This window comes from Triturus cristatus, chromosome 10 (genome assembly GCF_964204655.1).
Source record: "Triturus cristatus chromosome 10, aTriCri1.1, whole genome shotgun sequence".
Classification (NCBI taxonomy): domain Eukaryota; kingdom Metazoa; phylum Chordata; class Amphibia; order Caudata; family Salamandridae; genus Triturus; species Triturus cristatus.
The window spans coordinates 835,445,207-835,469,574 of record NC_140593.1 but is presented as its reverse complement, the minus strand read 5'-3'; the positions used below and the strand labels follow the sequence as shown (position 1 = coordinate 835,469,574).

The following is a 24,368-nucleotide window of genomic DNA, read 5'->3' as shown; positions in this document are numbered from 1 at the left end:
ACTGCTTAACTTCCGTGACCGGGACGGGATATTACAGAGTGCCAGGGATGCACCACCGATCAAATATAAAAATGCAGTCATCTCTTTCTTCCCAGACTTTACTCAAGCCATACGGAAACAGAGGTGATACTTTCTTGCCGTCAAGAAGAAACTCAGAGATAAAGGACTGAAGTATGCGATGCTATTCCCAGCTCGTCTTTGGGTTGAAGCAGATGAAAAGGCCTGGTTTTTCGATCATCTGGAGGCAGTGGCGGATTGGCTGGAGGGTTGGAGAGACGCAAAGGAACATAATGCTCGCTGACACTTTGACCTGTATGGAACTCTGAGTGCGTGGCAGTCCCTGGCTCGGTGAGCCATAAATTTTGTTTCACCCTTTGCCTAGAGCTGAGATACGAAGTAATAGGTGGCAGCTGAGGGTGTCCTGGAGAACTTTGGCTGGGGGAGTCGTCCCACGTTTCCTGCCTCAATAGACACTGGTGACTGCCCCGCTCGGGGAATAAACTGTTTCAGGAAGATGGTGGTCGGGCGGAGGGATGGAGCAACTTTCCCCACATTTAGTTACAGTTAGTTTATAAGTTGGGCAACAGGCACTCTGCAAAGTTGATCTCATGGGCAGTTTCAGGCCCAGAGTGCAGGGAAGCAGGGAGGGGGGTGGTTGGGTAGGGGGTTTCACTTGTTACAGTTCCGGCAACAACTGTTATAAGGCGCATGAAGGTAGGCTTACAAATGAAGAATCATCATGGGTACACAATGGGATAAGAGTTTGAAGTTACTGAGCTGGAACATGAACGGCCTCGGAGACAAGGTGAAGTGCATTTAGTCCTTCAGTACCTCAAACGCCACTCCCCAGATGTGGTGCTCCTCCAGGAGTCACACCTGGTTGGTAGCACTTGTAAAGTGCTAAACAGATGGGGGTATAGGCTGATGGCTCATTCCGGCTTTACATCTGGATCCAGGGGAGTTGTTATCCTGGTCAAAACCTCCTTCCCCTTCTCCATACAGTCTAAGCGCTCAGACGAGTGGGGCAGATACATCGCTATCACAGGACAGTAGGAGGGGAACACACTAACCTTAATGTCAGTCTATGTCCCACCCGGACTACAGAGCCAAACGTTCACAGATCTGGGTACCCTCCTGCTCTCGCTTCCTGAGGGTCTCTTGCTGGTGGGAGATTTCAACGCTTTGGCCTCTGGCTCCTTGGACCGCCACCCCCGCGACATAGCCCCCTCGCGTCGGTGGCTTCCTGGAGGCCCTAGGCCTCTCAGATGTATGGAGAGCGTTCCATCTAGACAGCATCCAACATACCTTCTTCTCGCGGGCGCATAATAGCCTTTCCCGAATTGACTACCTCCTTACACCAGCGTCTCAACTCACCCATATCCAGGAGGTCGGACACTTGGCGCGGGTATCTCTGATCATTCCCCAGTATGGGTCAGGTTGGTTCTGTGAGACACGCGGGTGGGAAGGGTCGCGCTTATCAGTCCATGGTTCCTACGGAACCCGGTGGTTCCAAAAGAGCTATTGCAAGCCATGGACCACTACTTTCAAGAAAACCAGGGTTCAGTTGAATCCCCCCAAATATTATGGGAAGAGTTCAAATCGGTAATCAGGGGGCAGGCTCTTTCCCTGATTGCTGGAGTCAGGAAAGAAAAACAAAAGGATCTGGAGAATGCAGAGAACGAGATCCTCCTGCTGGAGGGGAGTCTTGGGGACGAAGTGACTCAAGAAAAGATGCACTTCTTGCAATTGAAGAGAGACGAATATAAATGTATTGCCACTGACAGGGCCAGAACATGGGGGAGGGAGAGGGATGGTAGAGTGTATGAGTGGGTGGACAAAGCCGGGAAGCTGCTTGCCTGGCTGGACAAAAAAGAAAGGGCCGATAGACTTGTCCCAGAGCTGATAGACGAGACAGGCGGAACAATCACAGATCCACTAAAACTTGCTAGTGAGTTTGCCAAGCACTATAGCGCGGTATATCAATCGAGCACCATCTTCCTCGAGGAGGATTCCCTGGATCTCCTTCGAGATATCCACCACCCTGCCCTCTCTGAAGAGGATAAGAGTTTCCTAGAAAGCGACGTCACTAATGATGAAATAGCTCAGGCAATCCGGAACCTCCGGTAGGGGAAGGCTCTAGGTCGTAATGGCCTGCTGAATAAACTGTATAAACTATGACCAGACAAAATAGCCCCGCATTTAAGAGCCATGTTCGAAGAGAGTAGGAGGGTGGGGTCGCTCCCGCCAGACCAGCGCCTCGCGTCGTTGGTCGTGATACATAAAGAGGGTAAACCTAGAAACAAATGTTCCTCCTACAGACCCATCTACCTGCCTAATGCAGAACCTAAAATACTGGCCAAACTCTTGGCCACCAGACTGACTCGAGTGATTAGCAATTTGGTGCACACTGATCAATCAGGCGTTATGCCCCATCGAAATAGGGCCCTAAATCTACGTAGAGTACACGGAGTGCTGGGTAGGGTGGACACCATCCAAGAGGCGGCCGTGATTGTGTCCCTAGATGCCTCTATGGCGTTTGACACCATCTTATGGCCATACCTTCTCGCTGTCCTTACCAAAATGGGGTTTGGGCCCGTTTTCACAGCATGGGTTAGACTCCTCTACTCAGGGCCCTTGGCGCAAGTGGTGGCTAACAATAAACTATTGGACACATTCTAACTAAGCCGTGGTACCAGCCAGGGGTGTCCGCTGTCTGCCCCTGCTTTTTGCCCTTTCCTTGGAGCCGCTGGCGGCTTGGATCCGAAGGGACCCAGTGATACGAGGGCTACGGTGGTTGACGGATTGGGAAGACCGCGTCTCGCTATACGCAGATGATATTCTCCTCTACCTAGTCTCCCCCAAAATGTCACTTAGATGTGTATTAGACATCTTCACGACCTTTGGTAGATACTCTGGCTACTCGATCAACTGGACTAGGTCTCTCATGTATGTTCTTAGAGGTGACTCTCCCGCCCCACCCAGGGACTGCCATATACAAACGGTCAGAGATGGCTTTTGGTACCTTGGATCTTTGTCACCACGGACTCCAAGCTTCGTTTTGAGACTGAGGCGAGATATCACCAGTTGGAAGGCACTCCCACTCTCATTGCTGGGCAGGGTAGCCTTATTTAAAATGATGTGTTTGCCCCGTCTCTTATACGCCCTGCAAAATTCCCCAGATCTGGTCTCTGCGATTAGGGAAATTGAGGGCCTGCAAAGGGAGATACTATGGGATGGGAGGCCCCGAATAGCTCGAAACAAATTGGTCTTAAATTGGTATGATGGCAGAATAAGTCTCCCTGACGTCAACAAATATTATTATTAAAATTATAAATATTATTGGGCTTCCCACCTCGCCGTCATCAATCATGGCACCTATCGCAGGCCAGATGATCCAGGATATACCATGGCCAGATGGCTGCTGCCTGGCGGGGACTATAACAGGGCCTTGTATTCGAACCCTAGGAAATTCCCTTAAGTGGTCCGACCAAACACACTGTCCACGTCTGGCATGCAGCAAATAAAAGCTTAGGTTGGGACCGGAAGCTCACATTGGCAACTCCCTTGTGGGACTCGGAACAACTGGGCAACCTGCAGTCTTTGAAGGGATTTGACAAATGGGACCTCCTCGGCATCTCCCAGATAGGAGACCTCTGGGTGAAAGGCGAGATGATCACGTTTGATACACTTCAACAGCAGTATGAGCTAACTGGCTCAGAGTTTTTTTGTTACCTGCAGGTCCGCCATGCACTTGTAACAACCCTGCAGAAGGGCTCCTCCCCTCCCGAGTCTTCACCGTTAGAAGAAAGGTTACTCGATGGGTACCTACCATAGAAAGCAATCACATTAACTTATAAAAAATTGATCAATAACACCCCGGATCCCCTCGAAGGATTACGTGAGTGTTGGGAAAGAGACGGCCTCGAGCTTCATAACGGGGAGTGGCGGGAAGCAGTGGCCTCTCCTCGGGAAGTGGCGATTTCAGCTCGGCTACGACTGGTTCAACTTAAAATATTACATAGAACATACGTTACTGGGCCCCAACTGGTTCATATGGGGAGTGAGGAGGGGGGGGAATGAAGAAGACACTGTGGTCAAGTGAGCACTTTCCTACACATAATTTGGGAATGTGAACACATCTAACTGTACTGGTGGGGGATACGTGAGGAAAGTACTGCATAAAGACATATGCCCGGAGGCCAAAAGGTGTCTTCTCAATGTTTGGGAACCTACAGATCTGAATTGTATGGAAAAACTCTGGGCTACTCTGTGCTTGATGGTAGCAAAACGCGACATTGCGCAAATGTGGGGAGCGGGAACCTCACCAACTCTGGACACCTGGAAAAAGAATTTAGATTGGTGCATGTTCAGGGAGAAAACTGTTTGCACGGCACGGGGATGTCCCAAGAAGTGGTCCTCTGTATGGTGTAAGTGGAACACCTACCGGGGAAATATATGTGCTGCCCCACGTGTCCCCTTGGAGGACGAGCCTCTGTCTCCTTGAAACCCATTCCTGTGTTCGCTGTATGTCCCAGATATCTTTGATGCCAAAATGTACACGCCATTTGAATCAATACCTCGTTAAGTGTAAACTGCATTGCCGAATTGTTTATTTTGAATAAAAAGATATTAAAAAAATAAAATAAAGGGCACACAGCTGAATACAGGGATTTTGAACGAGTAGGGTAAGGTGAGGGCAGAACCGGAAGGATTAGAAATCGCAGAATAGAGTTCACCCAGATGGAATTTCCATTCCTCTTCTTTAATAGGAAAGGGGAGGGATTTCACTCTTGTGCCACAACAATCAGCGATTATTTCCCAGTACCTTTTAGAATTATTTTTCAAAGCTGTGGACTTAGCACTTTTTGAGAAGTAAACACAAGGGGAGTAAAGACAATAAAGTGAGTTGCACATTAGATAAGTGGGATGTTTCATGTAAACTGCAACTGCGCCTAATCAATGCCTCTGCCCAAAGCATACTGGGAACTGGAGTCATTAGATATCTTCTATAGTTGGGAGACAGAATAGCGGAAGGAGGGTGTAGATCCATACTGAAGTTCTTAACAGAGTACACCACTGTTGCTGTAATGCTATTGAACTGTAGGGTATTTCGTTTTCGTGTGAGATTACAGTCCTTTCTTTTAACGAAAAACAAAAAAAAGCACTTGGCTGGACAATACCTTGTTGTCGTCCGTTAGTTGACTATTGAGTTCTGAGCTCTCGTTCCCTAAAACTATCTTTCTTGAGAATCCGGACTGTTTGCACTCACTACCCTGTGCAAATGCAAAAAGGTCTGCATTTGACCTAGTTTGCAGAGTTTTAGTAGGATGGACTCCATGACACCAGTGGCAAATGACCTCAACCACTATGGTTGGGGCTCTGTAGTCCCTACAGGGGAGTAGGGAGAAACTGTAATGGCCTCTGGGGTGGCTACCCTCTTAGGAACCCAGGTCGGGGGTACTGTGGTGGCAGACACTCTCAGTGTGTCTCCACATTAGCTTTCCATGGTTTCCTCAAGACATTCTCTTATCCCCTCTGACCTATACTCTCCCCCACCTCGGTTACAAGGGTTAAATTGTCACCTTTTAGGATCCATTCCTTTGGGTAGATGAAGTCGAACTGAGACCCTGAAAATGCAGTTGGCTCTCCAGAAAGCTGAGGAAGAGGAGAAGCCTAGAGAGTTTGAGAAGGAGAAGCTGAGTTTATGTCACCAGAAACAAGAGGAAAGGAGTATGGAGAAACAGGAGGAATGGGCCAAAGAAGAAAGAAGGGAATGAGAGAAGAGGGAGAAGCAAAAGTAAAGGCAAGAAAAACAATTAGAAAGGTGAAAAAAAGAACAGAGAGAAAGAGAGAGAGTTGAATGTTAGAGAAGTAAAAGTTCAGGGTGGCAGCAGAGACAGCTACAACTGGGGATCATGGTTGCACCTCCACATCAACAGAAGTACCTTCCAAGGTTCCAGATAAGCTTAGCCAGGATATTCTCAAATTATTTGTGAGTTTCTAGATCGCTAGTAGAGATCAGGCTTTGAATGATGTGTTTACAGCAGCCGCTCTAATGAGTTATTTGCCCAGATCAGATGAATTATGAACAACTGATGGAAACTCTAATCAGACAGTTTGGGAAGTCAGCTCAGTACTTTCAGAAATTCAAAGAAAGCAAGAGATTTGATGGTGGTTAATTTCAAATTTGGATTTATGGTGGAGTGAAGAAGGCCACAGATGTAATACCTTTAGCCAGTTAATGACAGAAACTCAAGGAGTGCTCTACCCCACATACGCTATAATTGTTTGACTTGTCAGAAAAGGTTTAAGAGAAACTGGTAGTATTGGCTGACACATGATTAGCCAACTAGGTTAACAAAAGACTGGAGTAGCCAAATGGCTTTAAGCTAATGGAAAGAAATACTCTCAAGAGAGAAGGTTCCAAACCTGAGTGTAAGGGTCATGGCAATTTAAAAAAGGCCAATGGGGGACACAGGCAAAAAGAGAATTGGGTTTAAAGTCAGTAACACAAGCAAAAAGTGTTGTGAATCATGCCACCAGCTATCCAAAGGCAGTACCTCTAAGGAACACAACTGTGAAGGTAGTTGCTAGGGCATTCCTAGAGATCTTTTCTAGGGTTGGATTTCCTGACAATGATCTCTCACCGGGGAATATATTTTATATCCTCTTACGTGATAGAGATGTGACAGGAGACTGGTGTGACCTACCCCTTCTCCATGACATACCACCAGCAAACCAATGGATTACTTGAAAGGTTTACCAAGATCCATAAGAGTATAAGAGAACCTAAGGAGGAAGTAGGATTGTCTCCTGCCATTTCTCTCTTTTGCTTACAGAGAATTTCCACAGAAAACGAGTTGAGTTCAGTCCATTTGATCTTCTGTTTAAGCATCCAGTGCATGGCCCACTCACTGTAGTCACAGAAGGTGAGAGAGGAACTTCAGAGTCACCTCATAAGAATGTGGGGGACTAAGTGATCAGCTTCAGTAAGTCGATGGTGCAACACACGATTCAGGCAAAAGATAGTCTTCAGACAAGTCAAGTGCTGATGAAGGAGTGGTATGACCAGTAAGCAATACTTGATGGGTACTAAGAGGGTCAGAAGCTGTAGTTCATTTGCCCACTATCTTTGAAGGATGAGTGGTATGGGACATACAAGGTAGTGCAGAAGGTAATAAAGTTTCTGAGGTAAACTGCATGGTGGCCACAGGTGCTAGAACAGAGTGAAGAAGGTGTTCCATGTGACCAGGCTTAAGCCATACCTCCATAAAATGTTTAAGATACACATCAGGCAATGACAAAGGAGGTTAAGGAAGATATGGAATCTTCCAACCTTTTGGGCAAAAATAAGAAGGGTAGTTCTGTGGAGGGAATGCAACTTACCCCTCAACTGTTTCCTGAACAAGAGCGTAGAGAGGTATTGGGAACATTTTCCCATCTATTTTTGCAGAGTCCAGATTGGCGTCTTTCTGTGAATAGGACGTAGATGCTGGGGGTAGCCTGCCATAGAAGAGCCAGGCTTACAACATACCTGCCCGAGTCCTGGAATGCATCAAGGCTAATATGTTGAACTTGGGAGTGCTTAAGCATTCCAGTTGTTCTTTGGCCAGTTCAGCAGTAGTGGTGCACAATCAAGGACCACAGTCCTCTGTGTTTATATTGACCACCCTGCCATCAATGAGGTGACCAAGACAGATGCACGCCTATTTTCCAGAGCTGATGACCCAGTGAACACATTGGGTTAATCTTGCTTCTTGAGTACCTTTATTCTGATCAGTGGCAAATGGTAAATTACATTGGCAACTAGTGCCACTGAAAAGTCTGCATTTCCTACACCAGAAGGATTGTATCAGTTTAGGGTCATGCCTTTTGGCTTAATAATGCTCTTTCCATATTTCAGCCACGGTGAACTATGTTCTGTCAGGGCTGTAAGAGTTCTGCATGATGTACCTGTACAACACAATCTTTAGGAATTTGTGGGAGGCTCACATGTGTCACCTGTAATCATTGGGTAGGATACAGTCAGCAAAACTGACCATCAAGGCAACCAAGTGCCATGTAGGAAAGTCCTTTGTAGTCTACCTTCTAAATCAAGTGGGCAACAGGAAGATCCACTTACTGGATCCTAAGATTAAGTCTGGGTTGGAGTGGGAGGTTCCCACAACCAGGTTTAGGTGAGACTTTTTGTAGGACTCACTCACATCTGTGGCCTACGAGGTGACCACAGTTGGGCCACTGACTGCCATGACATCCAGGAAGTAGCCTAAAAAGTGATTTGTGCTGTGGAGCATAAGAATGCTAATGAAAACAATGATCCCATACAAGTTAAATTAAAACAGTATCACAATTTAGTAACCAAAATTGGAATTACGACTGTATCAATGAAAAATAAGGAGTTTAATTAACAATATAATTGAACACAAAGATAACATACAAGAAAATGAGTGAGCAAGACATGTCAGGGCAGAGGTAAATCAGCCGATTTCCTTACCACAGGCTAGTGACTTAAAAGGTGACTTTTCAATATGTGAGAATGTAGATAAAAAAGCATAAGAAGGCTTTTGAAGGCCAAAAGGCAGCACATGCTATGCACCTGTTTTTAGGATTTCCGGACTTTGGTCAGCCCTTCACTATAAAGACTGACACCTCAGATAAAGGAGTTAGAGCATTATCAACGTAACTTAATGCCAGAACAGGTTCTGGTCCTTGCATTACCAGGGACACGCCCATGCCTCTGCGCACATGACAAATTAACAAGCTACACTCTTTCAGTTTGATACTAGATTAAACTGCAGATTCATCACCTTTACAATATCCCAGGAGCCAGATTGGATCCAGAGAATCCTCGCAGCAAAGACTCCTTCGTTCCAGTATGTGGTGCCATGTGGATTTGCGGCAACCTCTCACTGCCCTACAAGTGACAGGGCAGAGCCGTGAAGAGACACAAACCCTGCATGCTAATATCAGTTTCTTTATTTAGTTCTCTTCCTTGCCCTCAGATACAGATCTGCCTAAACAAACATTTGATGACAGTGCACTGTTATCTAACTTGGGATCTTTTTACGATTTACAAATGTCGACGCCACACAACGGGGAGGAAGGACAGTTAGAATATCGATCAGAAAGAGCATTACTCTTATTTTTCTATTGGACACTGCTAACCATAGATTCCTCAACTTTAGAAAAGAGACCAAAGCAGTACACCCCAAATGGCGGAGGGGCTGAGGAGTGGACTCAAAGTCTTGGAAGACACACTGGGAAAATGACGCTTTCTGCAGAAGTGACTGTCAGTGCAGTAGTACTTTGTGAACATATGCACTGATGCCCATGTTGCAGCTAGGTCAATGTCCAGTCCCATTGCCAATGCTCTCATTGCAGTCTTGGACCTTGTGGAATGGGCACACAAGCCTTCTGCGGGTTCCTCCTTGGCCAATGTGTACCATATCTTTATGCAGAGGACGATCCACATCCTCGTTTCCACAGTTTTACCTTTTTTGGTCCCAGCAAAACCCACTTGTTGTCTAGGTAGCGGTCCCTTGTTCGATCAACGTAAAAGGCTCAAAGCTCTTTTAGGTTCAAGCCAAAGAAGCCTTTTCTCCTCTTTTGAGGTGTGTGGAGGAGCTTAAAAGGCCATTAGGGTGATTGATTGTCTGACATGAAAGGGCGATAGCACCTTTGAAAGGAAGCAGCCCAAATCCTTAGCAATAATTTGCCTGGAAAGAAAGAGGTGTAGAGAGGTTCCTCTGATAACACCCACAGTTCACTTCCATCAAATGCAAGTGATTGCGATGAGAAAAACAGTTTTCTCATGTTAGAGGCCGTAAGCAGCAATTACGCATAGGTTTAAATGTTTTGTTCAAAAGAAAAGTGAGGACCAAATTGAAGTCCAAGTGTGGCATGAGGAGGCCTTTCAGGAAAAGCATCACAACAGGTGATTTGAAAAGAGAAGATTGATCTGACAAACCCAAGAAGGCTGACTGTGCGTATTGGAAGGATTAAATGGCTAGGGACTAAAACAAGCTTGGTCTGCAGAGGATCAGGATGTCTGGTCACACACCAGGTCGCAAACTTCACACAACGTTCAGCATACATGGATTTTGTTGAAAGACATCTAGCTGCTATGATGGCATCCACTACCGGGGAGAAATAAATTCAAAACAGCTCAGCTCTCGCTGTTCAATCTCCAAGCATGGTGGTTTAAGGATCCTGCCTCGTGGTTGGTTTCTAGGAAGATCTGCAGCTGACCCAGCCCTTTCGTGTCACTGAACCCAGGAGTCTAGTCCTTGTTTGTTGCAGTTTGGCGGGTATGTTGTCCAGGAGAACCTGTACCAGACTACCCCAGATGGTCAGATGGCTTTCAGGGCCAACTGGATTACAGGAAGCTCCAACAGACTGAAATTGAGCTGGTTCCCCGGCAGTGACCAGAGCAGCAACAGGTCTGTCACAACAGTGAAGTCTGGGTTAGAAAGGGAGAGTGATCTGCCACGTCCGGTTGACATCTGTCTGCCTCCATCTCAGATCCTGAGCTTCCCTCTGTGAGATCTGGATTGAGTTGTCCAGGATGCCCAAATTTGTGCACACTCACGCATGAGATTCCACCCTGTATCTGCTACCAGGCACATGAGACGAGAAGATGCAACAGGTTAGAAGCATATGAAGTCTTCCTTAAATGCCTGAACATGCTACACAGTCAACAACAGCCCGGGGAAATCTGGGTTCACCAGAACCTGCCGTGGAACCAGATCAGAGGAAGCAGACTCTGGAAGTGATGGGCCCTTGGAATGCCATCCTTGTGACTTCTCACCTAATTTCTTATGGCAAGAGGGGGTTGAATACCACTTACCATTCCTACCTTTAAGGCATTGATTTCACATTCGGACTTCATCAAACAGCATTACTAAAAAAAAAATCTTGGCAAAGAGCCCCCCCGAGGGTGCCCGTTGGGCACTGCAGCGCCGGCCTGATGAGGAGCTTGCCCAATGATGAAGCATGACAACCTCACGGGTGTGTGAGAGAACTTGCTCCTATTGGAGCATATTTCTGAATCAGCTGTCTGCTCCACGGAGGGCAGTGTTAGATCAGACTTTAAAATCCCTGTCATTACAGGTCTGCAGAGACCTGCATCTGATAGGGAATGTGGTGTTAGGCGGAGTAAGCATGCCACCTGCCTTCTCCGGTCTCCTTCAGACAGGAGGAAAAAAGGCAGGTGAATGGATCACCTGCCATTATGTTGTCTTGTTTAGGTCTCTAGATAGCCAGGCGAGGCATGGGAACACAGGAGAAGCAAACACTTCCCTGTTGGATGGTGCAATAGTTGTCTCACTGTTGCGGTCACAGCAGTGAATACCATAATTTAGGAACCGTATTCATGTCAATGTCTTTCTGCGAGAGCCACACATAATAAAAAAATGTTCACACATGTTTTTCCCTACGCCCAACTGATGCCATTCACTAAATACAAACGTAGCTAACTCTCATTGCACCATCTTTCTTTGTTACATTATATGTTGCATGATGGATACCCATTGAACAAGTTACTTACCTTTGGTAATGCTGTATCTGGTAGAGACTTTATCTAGCAGCAGATTCCTTACCTTAGAATTATCCCCAGGATTCAGACTGGATACTGATTTTTTTTTGTCATCAGTACGCCTGCCTGCCGGTAGTTGGCATCGTTTGGCTCCACGTGGCATCGTCTGCGTAGGAAGTGATGTTTGCAGTGCCTAGATAGGAGCCACTTAGGCGTGCTGATGTCAGTTACTGTTTGTGAATTTCCACACCTGAAAAATGGAGCCAAGAAGTACACTGACAACTGGCGTGTAAAACCAGGGACCTGAAAGGGAAGACACCCTATCCCTAGAAATCTGTTCGCAGAGGGGGAGGATGGGTGGGTGGGTTGGTTAAGGAATCTGCAGGTAAAGTCTCTACCAGATAAGATGTTTCCGAAGGTAAGTAACTTGTTCATCTGAGAGAGAGTTCTAGCCACAGATTGCTTACCTTACAATAGATACCCAAACAATACCTCTCCGGAGATGTGTCGGCAGACCAATTTCACATGAGGAAGTCCTGCAGGAACGAACAGCCTAAAAGTCTATCCCTACGGACCTGACTTTCCAGATAGTAATATTTAGTAAATGTGTGCAGTGAGGCCCAGGGTGCCACCTGGAAGACATCCAGGACCGTAACTTTGCATTCTAAAGCAGTGGTCGCAGCTTTTGCTCTGGTGGAATGAATTTGTAAACACCTAGGTGGTTGCTTCTAAGCCAATTCGTAGCCGATTTTGATACAGAGTATGAGCCCTTCTTTGCTCTGACCCCATGAAGAGTTGGTCATCCACCCGGAACCCTCATATGCGGTCATGGTAGAACAGCTCTTTACGTTTTGGGTCCAGATGGTGTAGTCACTCCTCTTCCTTGGAGGGATGAGGTGGAGTGTACAAAGTAGGCAGAATGATGATTAAGATCCTACTGGGGCATAACAAAATGAGTGGGAAGAAACATATACTGCAAACTTTTCAAAAACCTATCTACAATAGGAGATTGGAAAAGTGAAAGTTGATCAGGCAACTGAAGGAAAGCAGAGATTGCAGAAAGATATCCCTTTACAGTGCCCGGAGCAGAGCCCAGCTGGGCAAGGGAAAGAACAAACAAGGCAGCTGAGGTAGAGGGGCAGAAAGGAAGACAATGTGTCTTCCAGAACACCATGTCACAAATTTAGCCCAACGGCAGGCGTAAACTGTCTTGGTAGAAGGACGCCTGGCTGCCAAGATAACATTACAGACTTCGGAGGGGAAGGTTGAAAACTGTCACTGCTCATTCTCCATGCAAGAAGGCAGAGCGTTGACAGGTTTGGGTGGAGAACCCTTCCCTGCTGCTGCGACAAAAGATCTTCCTGAAGGGGCACCCTAATTGGAGGACCGATGCCATGCTCAGTAGCTCGGGATACTAGACTCTACATGCCTAGTCCAGACCCACAACTTGGGCCCAGTGGTTCCTGATCTTCTTGAGAATATGGGCAGGAGTATATGGGCAGGAAGGCAGAAAGGCATACAGGAAGCCTGAGCTCCACTCAATATGAAAAGAGTCTCCGAGAGAGAGCCGCCTTGGAAACTCCAGTGCACAGAACTGTTGACATTGTGGGTTCTTATCGGTGTTGAACAGATCTAACCCAGGCTCTCCCCACTGCTGAAAGAGACCTTGCACCACCTGTGGATTGAGATGCCATTTATGATCCGCAGGGCATCATCGGCTGAGTTTGTCTGACCTGGCTTTCGGGAACCTGCCAGGTGTTGAACCACCAGGGAAATGCTCTGACATTCCAGCCATGTCCAGAGACGCAGAGCCCCTTGACAAAGGGGCCACGACCACACCCTGCCCTGTTTGTTGCAGTACCACATTGCAGTGATTGTGAACACCTGGACTAGCCTTCCCTGAATGGAGGGCAGAAAGGCTTTCAATACCAATTGGATTGCTTGAAGCTCCAACAGGCAGATGTGGAGTCCGGGTTCCGCTGGAGACCAGAGTCCTCTGATCTCCACCACTCCCAGATGGCCGCCCCATCCCAGGAGTGATGCATCTCTCACTACTGTCAGATCTGGTTGGGAAAGGGACAGGGGTCTACCACTCACCAATCACGGTTCGTAAGCCACCACTGCATGTCCTTTGCAGTTCCCTCTGAGACCTGGACTGTGTCGGAGAGATTCTCCTGATGCTGTGCCCACTGGAACTTCAGGCCCCACTGCAGAGCCCACATATGCCAATGGGCATGTGTCACAAGCAGAATGCAGGAGGCCATGAGGCCCAGCAGCCTCAGAGTCAGTCTCACAGAAATCCAGAATAGAGGTTGAACCATCAGTATAATAGCCTGAATATCCTGGGCTCGCCGTTCGGGAGGATAAGCCCAAAACTGCACCGTGTCCAGAACAGCTCCAATGAAAGAGAAATCTGAGAGGGAGACAGGTGTGATTTTGACACATTGATAATAAACACCACATAATGCCGAAGGTCCGCCGTAGCCTGGAGGTGGGAGACGATGATAAGTGGGCAGGCTAGGTGGGTTTAGAGGCTTGGGCTGCAGGGAGGTGGTGGACTAACCTGACAGCTGTCCACCCAACAAGCGGGCCAGTAGGAACAGCATCTGCAGCCATACGAGGCTGGTAAGCTTGCACAGTGGCTGGATGGGTATAGATGTGGTTGCGTGCCCCCTTCTGAGGTCACAAAAGGGGCAAAATGAAGATTGAGGGTGACGAAGGATCATAGAAAGGCCCAAGGGCCTGGCCGTAGCCCTGCTGTCCTTTAAGCGCTCCAGCGCCAAATCCTCCTGGTCTCTGAAGAAACAGAAGCCCTCATAGGGAATGTCCATTAGTGAGGACTGGACATCCCCAGTAAAGCCAGTTCTCGACCAGGCATAGCGTTGTGGGGCCACTGTCCAAACCGCTCTGCCAAGTGAGTTGGTGGTGTCAAGTGCACAATGGATGTGAACCTCGCTGTGTCCCTCCCATCAGCAAAAGTCTGGGAGAGCAAAGCCCCTGCTTCATCTGGGAATGTTGGCAGCACCTGCGCAATTGTATCCCACTGAGCATGGGAATAGCAGACCAGAAGACGCCCAGTGTTCACAAACTGCAGTGTCATGCTGGCAGAGGAAAACATCTTCTTACCAAAAATGTCCAGTCTTTTGGATTCCCTGCCTCGGTGTGCAGTAGGGAATGCACCAGGATTTACATGGAGGCTTGGACCACCATGCTCTCCGGGGTAAGATGTGAAGGTGTTGAGTGAAAAAATCTGGGTCCCCATGAGCAGGGCAATGGCGGCAGGCAATTGTCCTGTTCACAGGAGCCCCTGTGCTGGGCTTGAACCAAATGCCAAGCAGGACGTCAGAAAGTGCCTCATTGAAAGGGAGAAGAGGTTCTGATGGGGACACTCCCGACTGAAGCACTGAGGGTAGGCTAAGGTCCATGACCTCAGCTGCCCTTTGCACTACCATTGCGAAGAAAACACCTTCCTCCATAATCACGGTAGGGGGGGGAAGCATACCAGTATCTGAAGAAGTATCTAGTCCACTATCTTCACCCAGATCCTCACATCAGTCCAAATTCTGTTCTGTGTAATGCTGGTATTTTCAGGGCCCAGCAACCCCTACCAATCCTCCCCGAGTTCTACCTCATAAGAATAGGGCTCATGCTCTAGCCTGGAAGGCAAGGCTCCAGTCGGCACCGGAGCCGGCATTGGATGATGTTCCTTCAGCTCTGTATTGGAGTTGGGGATGAGAATGTGGATAGCGCCACCGGAGGTGCTGCAGGCGCCAGGGAAGTTCGAGGTAGCACAACCGGTGCTGATCTTGATCCATCTGTGGGTCCCTGAGGCCCGACTGGCGCCAGATTCAGTAGGGGGCCTGAAGGCACACTGGAGAGAAGGGGCCGCCCAAAGATGAGGTACATGACCTTATAGAACTCTCTCAATTGGGGGGGGGGGGGGGGCTCGCTCCAGCACCTGGAAACTTGGAGAAGTGCACAGCCAACCCATTCACTGGCTCAACTGTGGAGCCAGGCCTTCAGTGGCGATGCTCCCTCTTCTTGTAGGCCGACAGAAGAAGAGAAGTCAAAGAACGCTTTGACTTCTTTTTCTTGTGGGACTTGGACTTACCTGAGTGGCTTGATGACCTCGAATGTGAAGAAGACCTCTGGCTCTGGAACCGCTCCCGGGAGCTTTGTCTCAACTGGGACCGTGGACGTCATGGCGTCGCACGTCAAGATGCCATGAGTTTGGAGGAGCACAACTTCAAGTCCCTCGGATGCATGGCACACCAGTCAGAGCAGGCCTTCAGGTTGTGATCTCGCTCCCGGCACCAGAGGCATACATTGTAAGGGTCCGTCACTGGCATCTGTTGATGACAGGCACTGCAGGGCTTGAAGCCGTCCGTTCTAGATGACATCCCTGCCACACCAGGAGGAAAACCTCAAAAAAGACTTTGACAAAACGTTGAATAAAAAACAAGTAAAAAATGACTAAGGGCTAGCTCTTCCTGGATCTGTTCTGGCTGGTATGGAAAGACAAGATCTGACAGCACACCTAAGTGGCGGCTATATAGGTACTGCAAACGTTACTTCCAGTGGCAACGACACCACATGGAGTCAAATGACGCCACGTACCGGTGAGCAGGGGTACTGCTTACGAAAACATTTCTGGATCCAGTCTGATGCCTGGGGATAATTCGAAGGTAAGAAATCTGCAGCTAGAAGTCTCTAGCAGATATGGTTCACTGCTCAACCACTTTTCTGCAATCCAACTGAGGCCTCCATTGCACCCTCTAAATCCTGCAAACCATACTGCACCACCTAATCTCCAAAATCATTCTCACCTATAATACAATGTACAGCTTTAATACCACCCTGCTTTGTACCCTGTAAAAGCTACATTTGTCACAACATTCAATATCTCTCATTCTCACTATCCATGCTTACAACATCCCCCCGTTGACCATCAACTTTTGCTACATCCCCCATTTTCAGCAATGCAACTGGTGACTCCAAAAGCACTCCCAATATCTTTCAATTTGCAGTGGATTTACATTCATTGCTCAGAGCTAATGCATCCTCCTCTCACTGGGTCTCTTTTCGTCATATGCAAGTGATGTGTCTATTAGCTCTACGGAAAATCCCTACTCTCCAAACCTCAACCAGTGAAGCGGATCGACTCTTGAAATCCATCAACTCTTACCACACCCAGAATCTCTACAAAAGCATTCTCTTCTCTGAGAGTCATCTGATTATAAAATAAAGATGTTACCAAACAAATAACGCACAATGAGTACACCCTATAGACATCCTTCACACTCACATTCCACATCAATGAATACCGCTCGTCTAAAGGCAACGTTACTCAACTACTGCAGGTCTTAAAGTAAACAGATCATGTATCATTCTTATCTGCTTACTGTGTCCCTTTTGTCTGCTCTTTTGAGCCACTTCCCTAGCTCCTTTGCCTCACACCGCACTGGATTACTCTCTTCTACTCCCAGTGGCACTTTCCTTAGATCTATTTCCCCCCTCTCTTGGTTCTTATGTGCCACTATATTATTTCTATATCCCTCTGTTCTGCTCTTTGTACTATATACTCTAGCCCGTATGTTTCACTCAAGCTTTCACAGTACTCCTTTCATCTGGTTCCTGTGCCTCTGTCACTTTCTCTTGTCACCCTATCAAATCCCACCTGTACACTGTTCCACCTGGATGGTGTGTGTGTTCCCGCCTGTTGCTTGTGCTCCACTCAGCTGATCCCTGTGTCACACATACCTGTTCTGTGCGTCTTCACCTATGCACTTGGTCCCTGCTTCCTCAATTACTCTTGATGCCTCTGTTTACCAATCCAGTGTACCCTTTCATCTGTTCATTCTGTTATTCCTGATGCTCTTCTATCGATTGCTACCTCTGATCCCTTGCCCACTCTTGATGCCTCATTTTTCGGCAATGGACTCTCCTTCACCTGCTCCCTTGTCTCCTCTTATGCCCTTCACTCTGCGCCTCTTAATCTGCTCCTTGGTCAATTTACTAGCTCCCTCAGCTCCTTCACCTTCTACCGGTCCCCCCATTCCCTGCTGGCTGCTTACTTTCACTTGCTGTGGCTACCCATTCACCTGCTGCTTGTGCCCCACTTTCCTGCTCTCAATCCCCCTTTTTGGACTCCCTGTCTTGCCTCACTCGCTCCGCTAGCCCATTAACCTGCACCGTGTGTCAATTTACTTGCTCACTAGGCTTCCTCACTTGCTCCATTTCCCCCTTTCAGCTGTTCTCAATGCCATCCCACTTTTGTGTCCCTTCAGCAGCAGCTCTTTTGCCCCATTACCTGATCAGTGTGTCCCTTCAACAGCAGTTCCTGTTTTCCTGTGTTGATGTTCCAGATGCGGACAGTCATGTCGTAGGAGGATGATGCCAGAATATCTGAAGCCAGAGGGTGGAACTTGATGGAGTAAATTTTCTCTGTGTGACCTTGAACAAAATATAAAATAATTAGTAGAACACCACTTCTTGCATTTGTCCTTCTTCTAGGCATGGGAAGTGTACCCTCTTAAAATACCTGGGTTTCCAAAATGAGAAGGAGTACACATTTTAGGTAATGGTGAGCAACAACAGGGCTGGCAAGCATAGGTAATGGCTCAATGTTTTACAAAATGTCAGTCTGTTTAGCCATCCTACCTCTAACCATCATAGTGTACAACATAGTAACACTAAGGCAAAAGGGAGTTGCAGGCATCAGTCCTCTGCCAACATAAAGTGCCATGTTGAGATAAATGCCTTCAGGGATCATGATGTCTTTCATTTACATCACTGAATAAGATGAAGTCACATGAGAACAATGTTACTGGTATGATTAATCATGTATGCCCCTACTCTATTGTGAGATAAAGACAGAAGGGACATAGAATCCACAAAGCATATATTAGTACAATAAAGACAGCTTACCAACTGCCTTAAGATTCAAAGAGTGTGCCCATTTGTATACAGTGTAACAATGCCAAATGTTGCTCATTGTCTACCCTTGCAAACTGTTTAAGAATGACAGCTGTGACATTTGATCCACAGAGTATACCCCTCAGGACATTATGTATCAAGGTCAAAAGGAAAATAAGTTACTTACCTGTAACTGTAGTTCCTCACGATTGGAATCTTTCATAGTTTCACATGCTTGAATCATTCCCCATCGTTGAGATGGGAGTCCCCAGTACATCAAAATAGCAATGCAAATCAAATACAAAGCAGAAACCAAGCCTAGGCGTGTCTCTACTGTTTTGTAAAATAGACCAAAAGTCAATCCTGAACCAATCAGGACTTCTCACCCTCTAGAACACTCCTGAGAGAGCCATAGACCCTCAGATTTTCACAGCACAAGTGCAAAGATACACCTGCAAAAATCCAAAGGGGAGTCTCTCAGGGCAGGAGGGTGGTTTGCATGTAAATCTATGAAAGATTCCAATACTGGAGAACTACAGTTACAGGGCAGTAACTTATTTTCTTATTCCAGTATTGGAACGTTCATAGATTCACATGCTTGAATCAGAGTAGCTAGCAGTCAGAAGCACTTTTTCTCTTATATCACCCTAAGAGTGTACTCCACATTGTCAATTAATTTATAGAGAAGCAGATCTAACTTAAGCCATCAGTCCTCAAACTGATAATGATTGCATATGTAAACATTATCATATTTTAAACGTACCATAAATAAGACCTTATAAGGTTAAAAGGTCAGAATATGCACAAATATAACTGTATATATCTATATACTAGACATACAGATAAAATGTGCGCAGTCTTACAGCAGAAAGGAAGGAGTGGTGAAGGAGAGAGCACACCGTCACTGGAAAAGGTTCCTCAGCACTGCCTGGCCTACTTCTACATCACTGTGAGCGGAGGCATCCAAGCAGTATTGTCTGGTGACGGTTTGGGTACTCCTCCAGGTTGCAGCTCTGCAGATATCCTGGATAAGTACGCCAGCAAAAAGAGCAGTAGATGTAGAGATTGCTCTTGTAGAGTGAGCACGCACCCGTGCCTGCAGAGGTTTTTCCGCCACTTGATGGCAATACTGGATTGCACTCAAGATCTAATGAGCAATACCCCTTTTGAATAGAGGATAGCCCTTCCTGGGTGCACTGAAGGATACAAAAAGCTGGGTAGATTTGCAAAATGTCTTTGTTGTTTGCAGATAAAATTTCAGACAGTATCTAGCAAATGAAGAGCTCTTTCCGCCAAGGTTGTTGTTAGTGGAAATAAGGTTTTAAGGATAAGAGGCTCGTTCAAATGAAAATCTAACAGAACTTTGGGGATGAATTTGGGATTAGGATGAAGGACTACTCGGTCATCCCTAAATTGTAGAAATGGTTCCTGTTTTGTCAGAGCCTAAATTTCTCCAACTTCTCTGGCAGATGTCAGCGCCAGAAGAAGGGCAACCGTCCATGATAGGAACTGAAGGTCCGCCTTATGTTTAGGTTCAAAAGGATGTTTCATGAGTTGTGACAATACTATATTAATATGCCAAAGAGGCGGCAGAGGCTTAACAGGTGGAAAGGCGCAGAACAGGTCTCTCATGAACTGTTTAATGATCCTTTCTGACCAGAATGATTACCCTGAAGATGTCCTCCTAAATCGGGATATAGAAGCTAGATGGACTTTAATTGAGGCATGTGCTAATCCAGATTTTGCTAACAGGAGAATGTAATGAAGGATCTCATGAGGTGAGGAAAGGAGAGGATGGACATTTGAATCCTGACACCATATACAGAATCCTCTCCATTTTATCCTGTACGTTCTATTAGTGTTCTGTGCCTGAGCATTTGAAAGTCTCTACACTCAGATGGGATTTCTAGATGCTGAAATTCACGGTGTTTAGGAGCCATGCCGCTAATTGAAGAGATTTGGGATCTGAATGTGACACTTGTCCCTGGGACATCGTCAGAAGAGATGGAATGGATAGCTTGTCTCTATGAAAGAAGGAGAAGTTCTGTGAACCAATGTTGACAAGGCCACAATGGGGCTATTAGGATCATTCTGCAGGGCTCTGCTTTGATCTTCATGAGCAATCATGGCAGGAGGGGAATTAGCAAAAAAGCGTGGGCAAAGATGCCTGACCATGCCATCAAAAATGCATTCCCCCAGGATCCCGGCTGGTGATGCCAACTTGGGAAGTACCGGCATTTCTTGTACTGCAATGTCGCACAGAGGTCCACCGCTGGCCTGCCCCATCTGAGAAAAATGCTGTCTAGTGTCTGTTAATGGATATCCCACTTGTGGCAGGTCGATTTGAGCCTGCTTAATGTGTCTGCTGTTGTGTTCTGATCTCCTGGAAGGTGTTCTGCCTTCAGAGAGCTTCCGTTCTGCATCGCCCATTTCAAGATGCACTGAGCCTCCTGAGAGAGGGTAAAGGATCTCGTGCCGCCTTGCTTGTTGAGATAATGCATTGCCGTTGTGTTGTCTGTTCAGACCAACACAGTAATTATTTGGCAGGAATGCCTGTAATACCAATCTCACTGCCCTGAATTACACCAAATTGATGTGAAGATGCTGGTCCACTGCATGTCTTTTGCAGGTCCCTTAGAGATCTGGAAAATGTTGGAGAGATTGCCCTGATGCTGTGCCCACTGGAACCTCAGGTCCCACTGCAGAGCCCGCATATACCAAGGGGCATGTGTCACAAGCAGGATGCGGGAGGCCATGGGGTCCGGCAGCCTCAGAGTCAGTCTACCTGAAGTCCAAGATAGAGGCTGAAGCATCACCATCATAGCCTGAGTATCCTGGATTCACTGCTCGGGAGGATAGGCCCGAAACTGTTTGGTGTCCAGAATGGATCTGATGAAGGAGAGCTACTGACAAAGTGTGACTTTAACACGCTGAGTGAATCCCAGCAAGTGCAGAAAGGTAAATGTCATCTGGAGGTGGGAAAGAGCTGCCTGGGGTGAGCCAGCCTTCAGCAGCCAATCACGTGGTAGGGGAAGACTGGAACTCCTAATCTACGCAGATGAGCTGTGACTACCACCATAATTTTTGTGAACACTGGAGGGGAGCTGGTAAAGTCCAAGGGCAGCAAGGCAAACTAGAAGTGCTCTTGGCCGCCCCGTAGAACCACAGGCAACATCTGTGGGCAGGCAGGATGGGGGTGTGGAAATATGCATCCTGCAAGTCCAAAGCTACCATCCAGTCTCCTGGGTACAGGGCAGACAGGACTTGTGTGAGCATTTTGAACTTCTCCTTTTTCAAGAAGAGGTTGAAAAGGTGCAGGTCAAGAATAGGACGAAGGCCTCCATTGTTCCTGGGACACAGAAAGTAGCGGCAATAGCAACCACGACCTACTTCTGATGTTAGCACCCTCTCTATGGCTCCCTTAGCGAAGAGAGACATTATTTTCTGATGGGGAAAGCAGAGGGGGTCCTCCATCAGTCTGTCGTAAGTGGGTGGCATGAGTGGAGGTGTGGTCACAAAGGGGAGGGAGTAGCCCCTTTGGACAAGCTGCAAACGCAATGGTCAGATGTTACTGACCCCCAGTGGTGCAGGTGATGGTGTAACCTGCCCTCCTGATGGTCAGAGGGCAAAATGAAGGGGATTGGAGGCTGCGGCTGCAGAGGGTTGGGGGAACTGGCCTGACTTATGGCTACCTGTCTCACATTGTCTGTGGGCACCGCGTCCTCAGCCATGAAAAGATTGGGAAACTTGCTGGCTGGAAAATTAGAGACGTGGTTGAAAGCCCCTTCTGTGGCCACGAAAGGGGCAGAAGGTGGGCTGGGGTTGGCGAGGGGCCATGGAAAGGACCAGTAAGAGGTACCTCCAAGTGTGCATGTCAGGAGGCATTAATTCCGGAACAGAAGGGTGAGGACCCACAATGGGGACAGTAATGGTCCTAACAAGCACACCAAGCCAGAATTGGTGCTTCACCCAATTTTATATTTCTCTTACTCAGATGCAACAGGTGATGTGTCCTGTAAACTAGTCAAACGTGTACTGCGTTAAAGGGTCTACACTACAGCAACAAAAGTCTATATCTCAGCGATATTAGCTGGAACTCAGTCAAGAATGGATAGACAGGAATTAATTTGAAGAAAATTCCTAAACAGACACTTGGCCTTAGGGATGATCAATTTCTGAGAAAAAGTTGACATACAATGCAGCACTGCTTGAAGCTGGTCTTCAGCAGCATAGGTTGACAAAAGAAGGTAGTGCTTAATTTGAGATGGTGGTTGAAGGTGGGGCCCGTCTGTACTCATTTTGGGGGCCGAGCACTTACTTTTTCCTCAACACACTTTGATACAGAGCAAGAGAGGGAAAACACGTATGGGTGAAAGGTGAAAGACGGAAAAAGAGTGAAAAAGGAAGAAATCAGGAAAGAAAAAAACCTGCAAAATTGAGATAAAGAGGCAGAAAGCTTCTGGAAGTGGATTAAAGAGGCAAGAGGTGGCATCAAGACTATGTGGCACACCCAACTTTCGATTTTGCGGGCTATGGGCTTCTGAACAAAACTTAGGGCCCCAGCGCATATTCTTTTACAAATTAAGCACTTGAAAAAAAGCATATTTTTAAAAAAGCTATCAAAATTGAAAGCTAAACCAGAAAATGCCCCTTCAAGAAAGATTGAAAGCAAAAATGTAATGAACATAAACAAACGGCAGCCTCCTTGTGTCCTTGGATAAAAACAAACTTGCTGGGACTGTTGGTGGCCCATGTGTGCGAGGATAAGGATCGAGTTTGTGATGGGGACACTTGCCCATGTTCTATGTACGAGAGTTTTAAAGTGACAGCATCTTTTGAAAGAAGCTTTCTCTGTTCCTCGTGTGGCGTAGGCTTATCAGAACGAGTTCTTAAAATGGGTATGCCGAATAGAATGAGAGCTGAACAACAGAGTGGATATAAAGACTTTCAGCGGTCTCATCGATAGAGGCATAATATTCCATAGGCATAAAACCGGGCAAAGTAATGTACGAATATCGTTTTTCTAGTTTTAGAACTTTAGAACTATAATCACTTTGGAAGGACATGAGCAATATGAACTGTATTGCTCAGAATATTATGGCAAGATAAATATGTCATGACATATTTATCTTGGCATAATATACTGATATAATATACTATATAATATACTGAGGAATACAGTCTGGCACAATATTATTCCAAGTTCCTATTTGCCCTGGTATGATTTTCGTGCACAGGCATGGCAAGGTAGATGCTGGCTCTCTCAAGGACCACTTCAGTTGGCACCATCTCCCTGCTCTCCAAAAATGTAATATGGCAGCCTGACAACAAAGTAAGTAACAAATAAAAGAAGGAACTGACTAACAAAGGTTTGTTCCACAACTCTGACTCTCTGCAGGATGAAACACCATCATGTCCTCTTACCTCTCAGGATGGTCTCTGGCTGTGACAGCGTCTCCTGGAGCCCACCTTTAGGCAGACACCAGACCCGGATTTTAGCATCTTCTCCAGCTGCACAAGAAGATAAAGATACTCAGTCATCAGCTTCACGGCTCAGCAGATCCCAAGCCAAAGTGTACCCTCTCTGCTACAGACACTGAGCTCAGCAATTCTCACGGCAGTCACAGGTTTTCACTCTCTTTAAAAAGTAGCATGCCCATGCACTGTCCTAAAACACAACTTATGGACCGACCCTGTAATCTTGGGTACCTGGGCAGTACATTTACAACAAGAAACAATGGTATGAGCCTAAGCTTCCTGGGCAGAACAAAGCATATTTGAGGGAACAAATGTGCACACAGTTATATTTGAATCAGTGTATTTCTTTACTATGAAACATGAATAAATGACACATAGGTGCTCCAAACCAATGGCGCAGTGCAGATGAATTGTTACAAGTGATTACTGGTGCCATGTGGTA

General features: G+C 46.8%; 1 protein-coding gene across 1 annotated transcript in view; it reads right to left on the bottom strand.

The window, feature by feature from the left end:
- The window catches only part of CORO7 (coronin 7), an 850,148-nt gene that overhangs the window by 85,826 nt on the left and 739,954 nt on the right, over positions 1 to 24,368 (bottom strand). Inside the window, exons 18-19 of the mRNA XM_085628451.1 lie at positions 23,873 to 23,959; positions 17,844 to 17,986 (exon numbers count right to left, since the gene is read on the bottom strand). Of these exons, the coding sequence (XP_085484577.1) occupies positions 17,844 to 17,986; positions 23,873 to 23,959 (230 nt within the window). The remainder of the gene's footprint in view (positions 1 to 17,843; positions 17,987 to 23,872; positions 23,960 to 24,368) is intronic.